The sequence below is a fragment of the Ranitomeya imitator genome, chromosome 2 (assembly GCF_032444005.1).
Source record: "Ranitomeya imitator isolate aRanImi1 chromosome 2, aRanImi1.pri, whole genome shotgun sequence".
Taxonomy (NCBI): domain Eukaryota; kingdom Metazoa; phylum Chordata; class Amphibia; order Anura; family Dendrobatidae; genus Ranitomeya; species Ranitomeya imitator.
The window spans coordinates 276426631-276444914 of NC_091283.1; the positions used below are offsets into that span (position 1 = coordinate 276426631).

Consider the following 18284-nt stretch of genomic DNA (forward strand, 5'->3'; position numbering starts at 1 on the left):
GTTTGCGACGGCCCTGTGCCGACGGAAGTGTGAAAGTAGCCTAACAGGCGCCACACACGCGGGGTGGTGATTATAGTTTGAAATCAAGCATCGGCTCATGTGTTGCCGAGAAACAGGCACCCAGATAATCAAGTGAAATCTGAGTATCATGGAGCACATTCGCTCATTCCATTCTAGGAAGCCAACAGCATCATTACCCTCCGCTTTCTCTTAGAGGACCATCATAATATTTTTCTTCAAGTGATTTTATTATGTATACCCCTCCTCACATGTAAAGCGCCATGGAATAAATGGCGCTATAACAATAAATAATAATAATAGGGGGGCGTGGCCTGGCTGCAGATGGCACAGGTCGCATAGCGCGGGAGCTCCGCACCCAGGACATATTAAGCGGCTCATAGCGGCACACGAACGGCACCTTCCTCCCCCAAACTACCTGCACGGCAACCTTACCGGCCGGTGAGTACATGGGGAAATCTAAGTCCGGCTCCGGTGACCTGTCCAGGCGCATAGTGGATTTCTTTGCCGCCTCCCCGCAGCAGCCCCAGAAATCCAAGATGGCGCCGCTGTCTCCCAGATCTTCCCGGGCAGCGCGCAGAGGCTCTCAGTCCTCTGCCTCAAGCGCTGCAGCAGCCGATATTCCTGACGCCCCGGTCACAGCGTCGCTTCTCAGGGACATGCTGGGGGATCTCCGAGCCTCCCTGTAGGAGGATATGCGCTCCATGATGTCTGAGCTCAGGGGAGAGGTGGAGGAACTAGGGGCCCGCACTGACCACCTAGAAAATAAAATGGCTGAGCTGGTGGCCTCCCATAATGACCTGTGGGACGCTCATGACAATCTGCAATTGCTTGCTACAAGGACACATGCCAAAACTCTAGATTTAGAAGACAGATCTAGAAGGAATAATGTCAAACTCAGGGGCATCGCCGAATCGGTTGGATCTGAGGATCTTAAAGCCTTCTTTCAAGATTTTATCCTTACTGTCCTCCCACTTTACACTAAAGAAGGCATCATAATTGACCGCATTCACCGGATCCCTAAGCCCCCAGGACTAGACCCCTCGGTCCCTAGAGATGTTTTAGCCCGCATCCATTTCTTTGTTATGAAGGACGAGTTTCTGCAGGCCCTGAGAGCCAAACCAACTCTGCCTGAACGTTTTGCGTCCACTACTGTCTTTCCTGACTTATCGCCAGGTACCCTAGCCCTGCGTAAGGCGTTCATGCCCTATACCACAATCCTAAGGGAAAAAGGCATATTCTACCGCTGGGGATTCCCCACCAAGCTCTGCATCCGTAAGGATGGATCCGTCACCACGTGCCTAACCCGGTCGCAGGCAGCTAAGACTTTGTCGCAATGGGGCTTTGATCTCCCTGGACCCCTCCCTGCTGTTCCTTCCTCCAAATCTGGAAGCTCTAACTCCCGAAGACGCCGGATTACCCCCGACTGGAAGGTCGCCTGAAGTGCTAACCGTCTCCATTTCCTGGTTGGAAAGAAAAGGGAAATCTCTTTTTTTTTCCTCTTCCCGCACAATTATAGTACTTTCTTATTTTGTCCTACCTTTTTTTTCTCTTGCTGATTTTTTGCTGAGGTTGATCACTGGCTGATCCTTCCTCAGCTTATTGCCCCTTAGGTGAACGGTTTTGCTATTCACCTTGGACACAGGAACTCCCTGGATGGTCCTTTGTTGTAATGTCTGGTTATTGTTTGTTTGGTTTCCCCTTGTTCCCTCTTCCCTCCCCCACCCTACATATCTCAGACCACTGCCACATAGTAACCCATGGTATTGCGGTATTATTTTACTGAGCATAAGTATGTATGCCTGCTTTCATAACCTTATAACTGTTTATCATGAGTGTTTCATTATATTCTATTAATGTCAATGGTCCTAAGGCTATGTTCACACTTTGCAGATTCCACTGCGGATTTTTCCGCAGCAGAATTCCAAAATCCGCAGTGAAAACCGCAGCGCGTTTTCACTGCGGATTTATCGCGGTTTTTACTGCGTTTTCTTCTGCGGATTTTCAACTGCAGTTTTCTATTGGAGCAGCTGAAAATCCGCAGAAAAGAAGTGACATGCTGCGGAATGTAATCCGCAGCGTTTCCGCGCGGATTTTTCTGCAGCATGTGCACAGCGTTTTTTGTTTCCCATAGGTTTACATTGAAATGTAAACTCATGGGAAACTGCTGCGGATCCGCAGTGGTCAAATCCGCTGCGGATCCGCAGCAAAATCCGCAAAGTGTGAATATAGCCTTACTCCCCCAGCAAGAGATCACTTGTCTGGCGCCAACTTGCTAAATCTAAGCATGACATTATATGTTTACAGGAGACCCATCTCCTAGAGCGAGACAATGTAAGAATGTACTCTAACCTATACCCTCACCAATTCTTCGCAAACGGGGAATCCAAAAAAGCCGGGGTAGCTATTTTCCTTAGTAAAACTAACTCTTTCCAGTTACATAGATCTGTGGTCGACCCTGCAGGCAGATATATTATACTTTCTTGTTCAATTAATAATAACCCCTACACCATCGCCTCGGTATATGGTCAAAACACTGGTCAAACTAAATTTATGAATAGTTTCTTTACAACACTAGGCAATTTTCAGCAAAGTTATAAGCTAATTTCCGGAGATTTTAATATTCCAGTTTCCAAAAATCTAGACTGTTAGTCATCCTCTGTTTCTAGGGGCGAGGCGGCCCATTTGATTAACTCATATAATCTCCATGATATTTGGAGATATCTCCATTGTAATGAAAGAGATTATACATTTTGGTCGCCTCGCCATGCTTCCTACAGCAGGATAGACTATATCCTAGTGAATGACGTAGCCCTCCCTCACTGTACCGCTGCATCCATAGGTAACATCACCTGGTCTGACCATGCTCCAACTTCAGTTACCCTTAACGACCCTCTTGCAATTAGACCTCCCTCACACTGGCGCCTTAATACCCACCTCCTTTCTGAGCAGGCAAACTCCTCACAAATTGAACGCTCTCTGCAAGAGTTTTTTGCCTTTAATGACTCTGCGGATGTACGCGAGGACTCTCTTTGGTTTGCTCATAAAGCAGTAGCACGTGGTCTTTTTATCAAAATGGCTGCGTCAGCTAAACGTAAATATAATTCAAACCTTCAGTCTGCCTTAGCCGAAGTGGCCCAATTGGAGTCCCGCCACAAGGCCCACCCTTCTGCCCATCTCCTTTCTACCCTCTCAACTAAACGTCTTCACCTCCGCTAACTTCTCCTCCATAGAACGGAAAATTCGCTAAGGAAATCCAAAGCTAAATTTTACTCCATGGGTGACAGAGCTGGCACTTTACTCGCTAGACGTGTTAAAAAAACAGAAACCCAATCTAAAATTGCCTTTCTACTTAAATCAGATGGTACCCGTATTTATAACCCCATCCACATTGCGGAGGAATTTGTCTCCTACTATGCCTCCCTGTATAATCTTAATTCTGACCCGAACACCCCCCAACCGTCCCAGACTTCAATAGCTGCCTTCTTAAACAAAACGAATCTCCCTTCACTTAGCCCAGAACAGTTATCTCTCCTTAATGCCCCTATTGAGGCATTTGAAATCTTACAAATTGTCAAGGAAGCCAAAAAACGCTCAGCTCCAGGTCCAGATGGTTTTTCCTTCTCATATTATTCTCAGTACCTCTCTATTTTGTCCCCTTTTCTTTTACGCTTATTCAACTATTGGCGCACAACTGGCTCCATTGTGAAGGAGGGATTGGAGGCATGCATATCAACTCTACCTAAGCCCGGGAAACCCATGACTTCTCCTGGCAATTTCCGCCCTATCGCCTTGCTAAACTGTGATGTCAAATCTATGCAAAGGTCTGGGCTAATAGGTTGATGTCGATTCTCCCATCCTTAATTCACCCGGATCAGGTGGGCTTCGTACCAGGCAGACAGACTAGGGATGGTACAAGACGCTTGATTGACCTGCTGGAGGTGGTGGAGAGGGGGAAACTTCCCTCTGTGTTCCTATCCCTTGATGCGGAAAAGGCGTTCGACAGAGTGCACTGGGGTTATATTGCTGCCACTTTGAGTAGGTTTGGTCTTACAGGTCCAATCTTCTCAGCCATTATGGCTCTATACTCCAATCCATGTGCCTCTGTCTGTTATGCTGGCTTTAAATCCCGTGTCTTTTCTACTTCAAATGGAACCCGACAGGGCTGCCCCCTCTCTCCCATCATCTTTGCTCTGATCATGGAGCCCTTGGCAGCTGCGGTTAGACAATGTTCAGATATTGGGGGTGTGATGGTGGGGAATCAGGAGCACAAAATTGGCCTCTATGCGGACGATGTAGTTTTAACTTGCTCTACTCCTCTTAGTTCGCTAGCTGCGGTCTCCTCCATCCTCTCCCAATTTGCCGAGGCCTCCTACTATAAACTTAATTTATCCAAGTCTACAATTTTCCCCTTGTTTATTTCATCTTCCCTCCAGCTCCAAATTCAAACTAAATACCCTTTTATTTGGTCCCCGGGGGGCTTTACATACCTGGGCATACAAATCACCCATACTAAAAATATAGTTCGTGTTAACTGTGACTCAACTCTTCTCGAAATTAAAAAAGAAATAGGTCTTTTTACGAGCTCTCATCTATCATGGATGGCTAGAATACAAGCATCTAAAATGCTAATCCTCCCTAAACTTATTTATCTTTTTAGATGTCTCCCCCTCTCCATCCCCTCCAGGGATCTCTCAGCTTTCCAATCAGTTATTGACCGGTTTGTTTGGGATAACAAACCTCATAGAATAAAGCTGGTGTTAATGACACTACCGTCTTCCAAAGGAGGCTTGGGAGTCCCCAAAATTCAATTATACCACAAAGCCGCTCTTATAGAGCCCCTAAAAATCTGGTGGGAGGGGAACTCTTCTCGCCAATGGTTTAATATTGAATCGCAATTCGCCCCTCGGTCCTCGCTCAGACTATTACTAGAATTATGCCTACTCCGTTCGACTGAACCGAGCTCTTCTCTCAAAACAATCTCCGCCGCTACAAAGATTTGGACAAAATCCTGCCCTTCCCATTTCCCATTCTTATTTGATTATATCTCTATTCGGGCACTGGAAAACGCAGTGGAGGGTCTGTCTCTCTCCGCCTGGGGGAGCTGCGGGATACACCGGGTAAGTGATCTCTATGATGACTCTGGTCTGAAGTCATTTGCGGATCTTTACACTCGTTATAGTTTACCTCCTAAGGCCCTCTTTCAGTACTTTCAAGTTCATAGCTTCCTGAAGCAGCGGAATGTATTTGGTGTCCCCGCGTCTTCCCCGGGAGAGGAGACTCCTGTACAGAGATTTTTTAGACCTAACACTGTAATCCCACATGGCATTTCAATAATCTACAAAGCTCTCCTCTCTCATGACCTCTGAGAAAGACCCGCCTTTATGGCCACATAGGAGGCGGCACTTTTGTTTGAAGCCCCCCCCGCCCCCGGATGACTGGACCTTAGCTATGCTACACCCATCTAAATTCTCCTCGTGTCTTGGTCATCTCGAACAATCCAAAAAACCTCAACTTTTGTGGTATTTTACACCTGTCAAATTAACCAAAATATATCCTCAATCCTCCCCTATGTGTTGGAAAAAGTGTAATCGCTCAGGTTCGCTCGCTCATGTGTGGTGGAGTTGCCCTCAGGTGCAGTTGTTTTGGCGTCAGGTTGAGGGTGTTATATCAGAAGTAACCCAAATTCCTGTCACTTTAACAGGCCCACTAGCAGTTTTGGGAATTTCACTGATAGAATTCCCGACCTCCTTACAACCTGTCATATCCAACATTCTTGTAGCAGCTAGACTTTGTATTGCAAAGCATTGGAAATCTTCGACTGTTCCCTCCAAAGCTGAATTAATTGCTAAGATTAATCTTCATTTTAGTTATGAATCAATTATTGCTGACTGTCTTTCGAAGAAGAATAAGATTCTTACATGGTGGGATCCTTGGACTTCGTCGCCTTATATCTCTTCTCCGGACCACCACTCCTCCTCATCCCCCTAATGATGTGTATAAGCTCGTTTCTCACATGTGTACATATTCCTATGTATATTGGGCTGTTTTCTATGACGATCCTCAATATGGTCTGTATTCCCTTTCTACCCTTCCCTCCTATCCTGTTTCTGTATTCCCTTTGTATTTTATTATGCAATAAAAATTTGAATGGTTAAAAAAAATAAAATAATAATAATAATAATTTGCTAACTTATCAGCACGTTTACGCACACTTATTTGGCTTTGTAGTTTACAGAACTGGGCAGGTAACGGTCAGAATCTTCTAATCCCTTGAGGTAGGTGGATCCTCCAGGTGGTAAGTTCTATAGGAAAGGGCTTTCGCACAATAATTTGAACATTTTTGGATGGAGGAGAATGTTATACTCTAGAGGCAAAATGGTGATCACAGGATTGTGATACGGCCGAACTACTCCACTGATAAAGTAGCAATAGCTGATGACTGAGAAGAATCTGTGACTTCTCTGCATTTAGTGGTTACTACTCACCTGGGTAGTCATATGTAGGAATCTCCTCTTTACACCACTCATCACCCAATACATATGTCTCTGTAGTATTAATATGGGTCAGATCTTCACCCTGAAACAAATATTGTAAAAGTCACAGACAGATGGAGAAGTCACATCTATGATCAGCTCTAATCCTGCCATCTCCACTGTTCTCATTACACAAGTATAAAACATATAATACTGGTGGATAAAACAAGACCTTCACAGCCATCTACACATCATAGGGGAGATCTCATGACCCCTCTCCATCTACCTGATGATCCTGAGGAACATTGGGATCTTCTTGTTTACATTCCTGTGGAAGAAGAGGACGGGGACATCTCTCTGGTGTTGTCCTCTTACTGTATAGATCTGGAGGAAATACATACAGGGACTGAGTTCATTCTTTATATACAGATAATTATAGGCCGTGTGTATTTAGTCCTGTGTTACCTGGTGATGTGAGGGGCTGGGGAACCTCCATCATGACGTCATTGTACAGATATTTGTGTCCTTCTAAATACTCCCACTCCTCCATGGAGAAATAGATGGAGACATCCTGACACCTTACAGGAACCTGACATATACAATGATACCGTCATCCCCCCGATCCCTTCATAGCGTTACTGTATAATGTCCCAGCATTCCCAGCAGTGTCACCTCTCCAGTCAGCAGCTCAACCATCTTGTAGATGAGTTCTAGGATCTTCTGGTCATTGATGTCCTCATGTATCAGGTGAGGTGGAGGCCCTGTGATTGGGCTCAGTGGTCTTCCCCATCCCTCAGACACAGGGTCCTGACATAGCTCACTAGAGGTCTTCTTCACTACTGTGTAATCCTGGTTATGGAGAGATACATTAATAAATCTCACTACAGACATTTCCAGAGTCCTCACCTCTCCAGTTCTGTCCATCTGTTATTCCCATAGATAAGAATGATGTAATGTGACGTCATCAGAATCTCTCACCTCTCCAGTAAGCCGGAAGAGGATCTCTAGGGTGAGGTGTAATATTCTCTCCGCCATCTGGTCCCTGTCCATATCCATCCTTGATGATTAATTCAGAAAAATTCTCCTAATATGCAAGATGTCCACTGAGAGGATCTGATATTGTGGGGAAATGAATACGAAGAAAGTGAGCCAATGTAACATCATAAACCAGGAGAAAGAATGTACAGCATCTTCACATTCTCTAGTCCTGTATGGACTGGAACACGAGTTGAATTACTGAAGACATCTCCTCCATGCTCTCAATCACTGGCTGAGTTGGCCACTGCTTCGGCAACTGATTAGCTGTAGGAATCACAAGTTTGTTGGGACTGACCAGGATTTGCTGCAAAAGACCAAAGATGATGGAGGTCTGCAGAGACCAGCTGTGGAAAGTCATCATGTCATCTAGACAAGATGGAGATGGAAAGAAAGACGACTCTAGAGAAGATGTAATCCATAATATACTTGGATGTAAATGATCATTGTATGGTCCACAGTGTGATGATGGCTGTTAATAACTCTAAGTATCTTCTAATCATGGTAAGGACATACTGGGAGTTGTAGGGTTGTAAATTCATGCGATACAATGGTTTATGGGGCTGAATTGATATCACAATTGATTGTTCTACTAAGCTTGGTTCTAGTATTTAAGTACTCTTGGTTCTGGTCATGCATTCATAAACCTGTGGTGGTTCTGGTGACGTAGTAAAGTACTGATGGTGGGTCTGTTCATGTATTCATGTACAGAGTGGGCCATTTATATGGATACACCTAAATAAAATGGGAATAGTTGGTGATATCAACATCCTGTTTGTGGCACATTAGTATATGGGAGGGTGGAAACTTTTCAAGATGGGTGGTGACTAGTGATGAGCGAGTGTACTCGTTGCTCAGTTTTCCAGAGCATGCTCGGGTGACCTCCGAGTATTTATGACTGCGCGGAGATTTAGTTTTCATCACGGCAGCTGAATGATTTACAGCTACTAGCCAGGCTGAGAATATGTGGGGGTTACCTGGTTGCTAGGGAATCGCCACATGTAATCAAGCAGGCTAGTAGCTGTAAATCATTCAGCTGCCGCAATGAAAACTAAATCTCCGAGCAGTCATAAATACTCGGAGGTCACCCGAGCATGCTCGGGAAAACCCGAGCAACAAGTATATTCGCTCATTACTAGTGGTGACCATGGTGGCCATTTTGAAGTCGTCCATTTTGGATGAAACTTTATATTTTTCAATGGGAAGAGGGTCTTGTGACACATCAAACCTAATGAGAATTTCACAAGAAAAAAAAATGGTGTGCTTGGTTTTAACGTAACTTTATTCTTTCATGAGTTATTTACAAGTTTATGACCACTTATAAAATGTGTTCAAAGTGCTGCCCATTGTGTTGGATTGCCAATGCAACCCTCTTTTCCCACTCTTGACACAGAGTCAGAGGCTGTGTCACAAGTCTTACCTTGTAACACAGCCGGAAGTTCGCGTCCATTGCAGTTCTTGCGATGACTGAGATGGTCGTGAAAACTGCAGTGCAGGTGACCGCCGGAGACCAAGCTATCTCCGGTGGTCATCTACAAGCTCTGCTACCTCTGGATGCCAGGCATCCAGATGTAGCAGGGCTGGAGTCACTGTGGGGCACTCGTTATTTTGGACTACACCAGAACAGGGAGTATTGGAGTTGGTTTATTATTTTATTTTTATTACAGGAGATCGAGGGCGTCGAATGGATTAGCTGAATAGTAAAATGGGAAAATTGTGTGGTGTTTTGTTGAATTAAAATACTTTATTCTGGCTATGTTTTTATTTAACCTAAAACAACTATAGGATTAGTAAAGGATAGGTGTCTTATTGACACCTCTCCATTACTAAGCCGGACACTACACAGGTGACATCAACCCCACAACTATTACCCCACTTGCCACCGCTACAGGGCAGTGGGAAGAGAGTGGCTAAGTGCCGGAATTGGCGGATCTTAGAGATGCGCCATTTCTGGGGCGGCTGAGAGCTGGTGTTTGTAGCCGGGGGGGTGGGGGGGAAATATCCATGGCCCCTTCCTAGGCTATTAATATCAGCCCACAGCTGTCTGCATAGCCTTTGTTGGCTATTATAGGGGGACTCCACATCATTTTTTGGGAGGTCCATTTTTAATAGCCAGTAATGGCTAAATATACAGATGTGAGCTGATATTAATAGCCTGGGAAGCACCATGGGTAGTACCCCCTTCCCAGGCTATAAACATGTATTTCTATGCAGCCGCACACTCCGGTCACGAGTGCCATCGGCAGAGCCTGGTGTTGATGCGAGAGCCTGGTGTTGATGCGAGAGACTAGTGCGAGTTTCTCGCATCACACTTGCAAGAGTGACCCCGGCCTGTCACGTACTTCTGGATGTGACACAAGATTCACCATTATGTAAATTAGTACACATGCATAATAAGCTGCGTTTCCACAGTTATTAGGCATGTGACTAATAACTAGATGCGGTTTTGCCGCATTATAGTCTATGGGAAATTTAAGCTAAGGGGTCTCCGCATCGTAAATAGACATGCTGCGGTCTGGAAAGAAGCGCCGCATGACCATCTACGCAGGGCTGCCGCAGGCGTCTTTGAACGCATAGTGGACATGGTATTTGTTGAAATCCCATCCACTATGCTGTAACATCTGGACGCTCCGGGTTTGACGCTGCAGCTTTTACTGACTGTGTGCACATACCCTAATATATCTGCAAACAGGAAATCACTTTTTTTTCTTTCCAGAAGCCAACTTTCAATTAGCTTTATTTCAAGTGACAAAAAAAACTCATGCAATGAAAAAACGCATCAAAAACACATGTAAAAAACGCACCAAAACCGCAGGTGACCTGCCAGTGAGCTCAGATGCAGATTTCACCTGTGTCAAATCCTGAGCCAATCCTGACAGTGGAAACATACCCTAACAGAGAATCTCCAGCACCGACCTCCACCTACAGAGCCACACTCCACATAGAGAATAATGGAGCCTCCAGCACCGACCTCCACCCGCAGAGCCGCACTCCACATAGAGAATAATGGAGCCTCCGGCACCGACCTCCACCCGCAGAGCCGCACTCCACATAGAGAATAATGGAGCCTCCGGCACCGACCATCACCCGCAGAGCCACACTCCACATAGAGAATAAAGGAGCCTCCAGTACCGACCTCCACCTGCAGAGCCACACTCCACATAGAGAATAATGGAGCCTCCAGCACCGACCTCCACCTGCAGAGCCGCACTCCACATAGAGAATAATGGAGCCTCCAGCACCGACCTCCACCCGCAGAGCCACACTCCATATAGAGAATAATGGAGCCTCCAGCACCGACCTCCACCCGCAGAGCCAAACTCCACATAGAGAATAATGGAGCCTCCTGCACCGACCACCACCCGCAGAGCCACACTCCACATAGAGGATAATGGAGCCTCCAGCACCTACCTCCACCCACATAGCCACACTCCACATAGAGAATAATGGAGCTTCCAGCACCGACCTCCACCCGCAGAGCCGCACTCCACATAGAGAATAATGGAGCCTCCAGCACCGACCTCCACCCGCAGAGCCGCACACCACATAGAGAATAATGGAGCCTCCAGCACCGACCTCCACCCGCAGAGCAGCACTCCACATAGAGAATAATGGAGCCTCCAACACCGACCCCCACCCGCAGAGCCGCACTCCACATAGAGAATAATGGAGCCTCCAGCACCGACCTCCACCCGCAGAGCCGCACTCCACATAGAGAATAATGGAGCCTCCAGCACCTACCTCCACCCGCAGAGCTACACTCCACATAGAGAATAATGGAGCCTCCAGCACCGACCTCCACCCGCAGAGCCGAAATCCACATAGAGAATAATGGAGCCTCCAGCACCGACCTCCACCCACAGAGCCGCACTCCACATAGAGAATAATGGGGCCTCCAGCACTGACCTCCACCCACAGAGCCGCACTCCACATAGAGAATAATGGGGCCTCCAGCACCGACCTCCACCCTCAGAGCCGCACTCCACATAGAGAATAATGGAGCCTCCAGCACCGACCTCCACCCACAGAGCCGCACTCCACATAGAGAATAATGGAGCCTCCAGCACCGACCTCCACCCGCAGAGCCGCACTCCACATAGAGAATAATGGGCCTCCAGCACCGACCTCCACCCGCAGAGCCACACTCCACAGAGAATAATGGAGCCTCCAGCACCGACCTCCATATCTATCTATCTATCTACAAGTATATACTAGATGGTGGCGCATCGGGTATTCTAGAATATGTATGTCCACGTAGTATATTGCACAGCTCACGTAGTATATTACCCAGTGACGTAGTATATTGCCCAGCCACGTAGTATATTGCCCAGCCACGTAGTATATTGCCCAACCACGTAGTATATTGCCCAGCCACGTAGTATATTGCCCAGCCACGTAGTATATTGCACAGTGACGTAGTATATTGCCCAGCCACGTAGTATATTGCCCAGCCACGGAGTATATTGCCCAGCCACGGAGTATATTGCCCAGTCACGTAGTATATTGCCCAGCCACGTAGTATATTGCCCAGCCACGTAGTATATTGCCCAGCCACGTAGTATATTGCCCAGTCACGTAGTATATTGCCAAGCCACGTAGTATATTGCCCAGCCACATAGTATATTGCCCAGTCACGTAGTATATTGCACAGCGACGTAGTATATTGGCCAGTCTCGTAGTATATTGCCCAGCCACGTAGTATATTGCCCAGTGACGTAGTATATTGCCCAGTGACGTAGTATATTGCCCAGTCACGTAGTATATTGTCCAGCTACGTAGTATATTGCCCAGCCACGTATGTCACAGGTTAAAAAATAAAAAATAAACATATACTCACCTTCCGGGGGGCCCTTGTAGTTCGGTCACATGACCGTGCCGTCATGGCAGGTCCTTCTCCCATACTATCCGTGGCACCGGAACCTGCCGCTTGCATGGAGCGGTCACCAGAGCGTCGCGAAAGGTGAGTATATAATGATTTTTGATTTTTTTTAATCATTTTTATTTTATGCAACATTAATAGTAAAAACATGTTAAAAATAATTTAAAAAAAAAATGGTGATATTCTCACCTTCCGGTGTCCCCAGCAGCTTTTCCCGCTGCTTGCGATGCTCCGGTCCCAGTAATGCTTTGTGGTAATGACCCTAGATGGCGTAGCGGTCTCGTGAGACCATTAGATCATCACGGGTTATTCCCGCAAAGCATCACTGGGAACGGACCTGGCGGGAACTTCGCTAAAGGCCTGGGCTGGATCCGGGGGCCGCTGGAAGGTGAGTATATAACTATCTTTTATTTTAATAGGGATATGGTGTCCACACTGCTATATACTACGTGGCTGTGTTAGGGTCATTCCATATCAAGTGATCCAAATATGAATATTTTTTTTACCTCACGTCCATAGATATTTTTTTTTATTTTTTGTTTTTATGACGTACAACTTTAGTTAATTACAAATTAAAAGTTTTGAATTTTTTTTCTTCATCAGTTAATTTTTTTACAGATTTCTAAAGTTTCAAAAAAGTGCAGATTTTGGCCTGGTATGGCTTTACATTTTTTATCATATCTCGGGCTAGAATTAAGATAAAGAGGTCGGAGAGGCATCATTTTTCTCAGAACGGTACCGGCTTCCGTTTGATATGTCACAAGACTATATTTCTTTAAATTTTGTTTTGGAGAAATCAAATTCAAAATTTTGATGTGCAATTGTGAACAAAACGTATGTTTTAAAATTGTGAAAACATGCATGTGAGTTAGTTGTGTTCTTGTTTATATTTGTACAGGGATTCAACTTGGGACCGATCAAATTTTTTAAAATTTTTTTATAAGCCTTGAATCATTTTTGATTTTATGTTTGTGTGCGTTCCTTCCCTTTTTCTTTTCAAATTACAACTTATTGCATTCAACATTTATATGGAACAATAAAGAAACACAAAAAACAAATACCGAAGTGCAGAATAAATACATCTTAATCATCATATCACAACTTTCTCAGCATTTTCAACCTGAATTCATTGAACAAGCCAAAAGAAAAAAGGTGATCACATCCTCAAGTGTGATTTTCTAAATACAGTCTCATCCTAATTATATGTTAAAAACAAGATTAAAAGAACCAATATTTTTACCACCTATTTATACATGGAACAATTATTTTTCTGTTACATCACTAAACATGTCATTTATGAAGTGTTTAAGAAGAATAGTACAGTAGTTAAATCCTCGTTTTATAAAATATGAACTAATCAAACAATTAATAGTAGGTTTTTACACTGGCCTGTTATCATCAATGTGTCCCTTCTAGTGGGTGAAATGTCATCTTGTCCATAAGGGCTTACTAGCAATGGCCGTTTCCTTCTGTGTCAGAGTATGTACGGCCGGTCATGGTGTTCGGCTCCACCCGAGTCAATATCTGATTTTTGTAACTTTTACAATGTCTGGTTTTCTTGGATACACAGAGGACGGTGCTGGACCAGAAGCTGCAGAAAAGTCACTTCTACGTCTTCATTTTCACAATCTTTGGAGAGTCTAGTAGCCGCCACCAGCGCCGATCATATTCACAGGTCACATCACCAGTTATGCCATCCATTGCCGATCTTGTGCCGCCTTCTACCACGTCATGGACGTCACTCTCTTTGCTGAATGAAAAAACCCTTGTTTTTATTTGTTTCCCTACATGGGATGACAATGCGGTATTGCGGAGTCCCTGTGATGGGTTCTGCTTCCTGTAACCGATGTTTTCACAAACTCTCCTCCTCCTCTTCGTAGTCCTGATTTGAACAATATATGAACTAGATGTTAAGAATATTTTTCTCCCTCCATTTGAGGAGTTTCCTGGGTGTTCAGATTTGGTGTGAATACGGCCTGTGGAGGCCCGAGCTGTCAGCCTGCCATCTGCTCTGCAGTCACCCTCTACCCCTGGTCATTCTCAGCCCTAACAAAGCTTTCTCCTCTGCCCTCTCCTGCTTCTAAGCTGTAACATAATAGAATAATACAGTAATATCTAACAATCATGGGTGGTAAGATCTGGTGTGAGTATGGCCTCAGGAGGCTCGAGCTGCCAGCCTGTTATCTGCTCTGCAGTCACCCTCTACCCCTGGTCATTCTCAGCCCTAACAAAGCTTTCTCCTCTGCCCTCTTCTGCTTCTAAGCTGTAACATAATAAAATAATACAGTAATATCTAACAATCATGGGTGGTAAGATCTGGTGTAAATATGGCCTCAGGAGGCTCGAGCTGTCAGCCTGCCATCTGCTCTGCAGTCACCCTCTACCCCTGGTCATTCTCAGCCCTAACAAAGCTTTCTCCTCTGCCCTCTCCTGCTTCTAAGCTGTAACATAATAAAATAATACAGTAATATCTAACAATCATGGGTGGTAAGATCTGGTGTGAATATGGCCTCAGGAGGCTCGAGCTGCCGGCCTGTTATTTGCTCTGCAGTCACCCTCTACCCCTGGTCATTCTCAGCCCTAACAAAGCTTTCTCCTCTGCCCTCTTCTGCTTCTAAGCTGTAACATAATAAAATAATACAGTAATATCTAACAATCATGGGTGGTAAGATCTGGTGTGAATATGGCCTCAGGAGGCTCGAGCTGCCAGCCTGTTATCTGCTCTGCAGTCACCCTCTACCCCTGGTCATTCTCAGCCCTAACAAAGCTTTCTCCTCTGCCCTCACCTGCTTCTAAGCTGTAACATAATAAAATAATACAGTAATATCTAACAATCATGGGTGGTAAGATCTGGTGTGAATATGGCCTCAGGAGGCTCAAGCTGCCGGCCTGTTATCTGCTCTGCAGTCACCCTGTACCCATGGTCATTCTCAGCCCTAACAAAGCTTTCTCCTGTGCCCTCTCCTGCTTCTAAGCTGTAACATAATAAATTAATACAGTATTATCTAACAATCATGGGTGGTAAGATCTGGTGTGAATATGGCCTCAGGAGGCTCGAGCTGCCGGCCTGTTATCTGCTCTGCAGTCACCCTCTACCCCTGGTCATTCTCAGCCCTAACAAAGCTTTCTCCTCTGTCCTCTCCTGCTTCTAAGCTGTAACATAATAAAATAATACAGTCATATCTAAAAATCATGGATTATTTGGTAAATATAGACCCCACACTGTTAGACCACAGGCTGAACAGATCTGAAATCAAGATTTTCGAATTGACACTAATATTTTTTAAAATATGATCCCATCACGATCCCAACTTGTATTTTGGTACAGATATGGCGAGGAGCATAGCAGGTACATGTGCAGTTTTTGGCATTTTGAAATTAAACATTTTTTTTTGGAAATGCGTTTTAAAATTTTGCGTTTCCGTTCGCATGGGTAAAAAATTAACAAAGATACTCTTGTGACATATCTGGTGAAAGCCTGTACAGTCCTGAGTAGAATGGTGATTATTTTGTTTCTCTATCTTTTTTCTAGCCTGAGTTATGAGGAGAAATGTAAAGGCAGGCAACACTGAAATTCGCACTTTTTCCAAACTTTGAAAATCAATTAATAAAAAAAAAAATCTAGAATTTTTTTTTCTTCACATTTTGCATTCTCTGACACTATATTACCAAAATCTCAAAAGAATTAAAAATATAGAGGTAAAAATCATTGGTTCACTTGACATGGAATGACCCTATATACTACGTGGGCTGTGTTATATACTACTTGAGCTATGATATATACTACGTGGGCTGTGCTATATACTACGTGGGCTGTGCTATATACTGCGTGGACTGTGCTATACACTACGTGGGCTGTGCTATATACTACGTGGGCTGGGCTATATACTGTGTGGGCTGTGCTATATACTGCGTGGGCTGTGCTATATACTACGTGGGCTGTGCTATATACTATGTGGGCTATGCTATATTCTACGTGGCTGTGTTATATACTACGTGGGCTGTGCTATATGCTACGCGAGCTGTGTTATATGCTACGTGAGCTGTTATATACTGCGTGGGATGTTATATTCTACGTGGCTGTGCAATATACTACGTGGCTGTGCAATATACTACGTGGCTGTGCAATATACTACGTGGCTGTGCAATATACTATGCGGGCTGTGCTATATTCTACGTGGCTATGTTATATACTACGTGGGCTGTGCTATATTCTACGTGGCTGTGTTATATGCTACGTGGGCTGTGCTATATGCTACGTGAGCTGTGTTATATATTGCGTGGGATGTGTTATATTCTATGTAGCTGTGCAATATACTACGTGGCTGTTCAATATACTACGTGGCTGTTCAATATACTACGTGGGCTGTGCAATATACTACGTGGGCTGTGCAATATACTACGTGGGCTGTGTTATACTACGTGGGCTGTGTTATACTACGTGGGCTGTGTTATATACTAGGTGGGCTGTGTTATATGCTACGTGGGCCGTGTTATATGCTATGTGGGCTGTGTTATATGCTACGTGGTTGTGCTATATTTCTATGCTGTATCTGTGCATCATGAATCGTGGTATGTGTTAAAGGGGGGGCCACCGAGACTCTTTCGCCCGGGGCCCTCAAGAACCTTGAGCCAGCCTTGGCTTCACTGATTGGTCACGCCCGGCCGGGCAGCCGAATCCTGCGTATTCATTGCATTATTCTTAAATCTTCATAATAAACTACATACAGATTCAAGAATACCCGATGCGTTAGAATCGGGCCACCATTTAGTAGAGAATAATGGAGCCTCCAGCACCTACCTCCACCCGCAGAGCAGCACTCCACATAGAGAATAATGGAGCCTCCAGCACCTACCTCCACCCGCAGAGCAGCACTCCACATAGAGAATAATGGAGCCTCCAGCACCTACCTCCACCCGCAGAGCCGCACTCCACAGAGACTAATGGAGCTTCCAGCACCGACCTCCGCCCGCAGAGCAGCACTCCACATAGAGAATAATGGAGCCTCCAGCACCGACCTCCACCCGCAGAGCCGCACTCCACATAGAGAATAATGGAGCCTCCAGCACCGACCTCCGCCCGCAGAGCCGCACCCCACATAGAGAATAATGGAGCCTCCAGCACCGACCTCCACCCGCAGAGCCGCACTCCACATAGAGAATAATGGAGCCTCAGCACCGACCTCCACCCGCAGAGCCGCACTCCACATAGAGAATAATGGAGCCTCCAGCACCGACCTCCACCCGCAGAGCCACACTCCACATAGAGAATAATGGAGCCTCCGGCACCGACCTCCACCCGCAGAGCCGCACCCCACATAGAGAATAATGGAGCCTCCGGCACCGACCTCCACCCGCAGAGCCGCACTCCACATAGAGAATAATGGAGCCTCCAGCACCGACCTCCACCCGCAGAGCCACACTCCACGTAGAGAATAATGGGGCCTCCAGCACCGACCTCCACCCGCAGAGCAGCACTCCACATAGAGAATAATGGAGCCTCCAGCACCGACCTCCACCCGCAGAGCAGCACTCCACATATATGGCTTTTCTGTGTGCACAGGACCTGTGATGAGGTCACAGGAGGGGAGGAGTCAGTGGTCACATGATCAGGGCCTCAGTGTCTACAGGACTCTGCTGTGCTGGTTGTCATGGAGCTGGATGAGGGGAAGTTTATGTGGGGTCAGGAGGGGTTTACAGTGTGGATGTAGCAGAGCCGTGTGTGTACGGGGTGTACGGAGCAGAGCCGTGTGTGTGTACGGGGTGTGTGGAGCCGTGTGTTCGAGGTGTAAATTTGCGACATCTCTATTAATCTACAGGCACATCGCTCGATGCGGTGAAACCTTTTGATAACCTAAAGTGGGAGTACTTGTGGT

The 18284-nt window shown here is 45.7% G+C and overlaps 1 protein-coding gene across 2 annotated transcripts in view; it reads right to left on the reverse strand.

Annotated features, from left to right (window-relative positions):
• LOC138666931 (oocyte zinc finger protein XlCOF22-like) overlaps window positions 1-17649 on the reverse strand; it is a 43939-nt gene extending 26290 nt beyond the window's left edge. The window contains exons 1-6 of one of the 2 annotated variants that reach the window (XM_069755124.1): window positions 17320-17649; window positions 7473-7607; window positions 7167-7343; window positions 6960-7083; window positions 6781-6878; window positions 6507-6597 (exon numbers count right to left, since the gene is read on the reverse strand). In XM_069755124.1, coding sequence (XP_069611225.1) covers window positions 6507-6597; window positions 6781-6878; window positions 6960-7083; window positions 7167-7343; window positions 7473-7550 — 568 coding nt within the window. In that variant the 5' untranslated portion in view covers window positions 7551-7607; window positions 17320-17649. Of the gene's footprint in view, window positions 1-6506; window positions 6598-6780; window positions 6879-6959; window positions 7084-7166; window positions 7344-7472; window positions 8324-17319 lie in introns of those variants that run through there. The other variant, XM_069755125.1, reaches the window with a different exon arrangement.
• Between the last annotated feature and the right edge of the window lie 635 nt (window positions 17650-18284).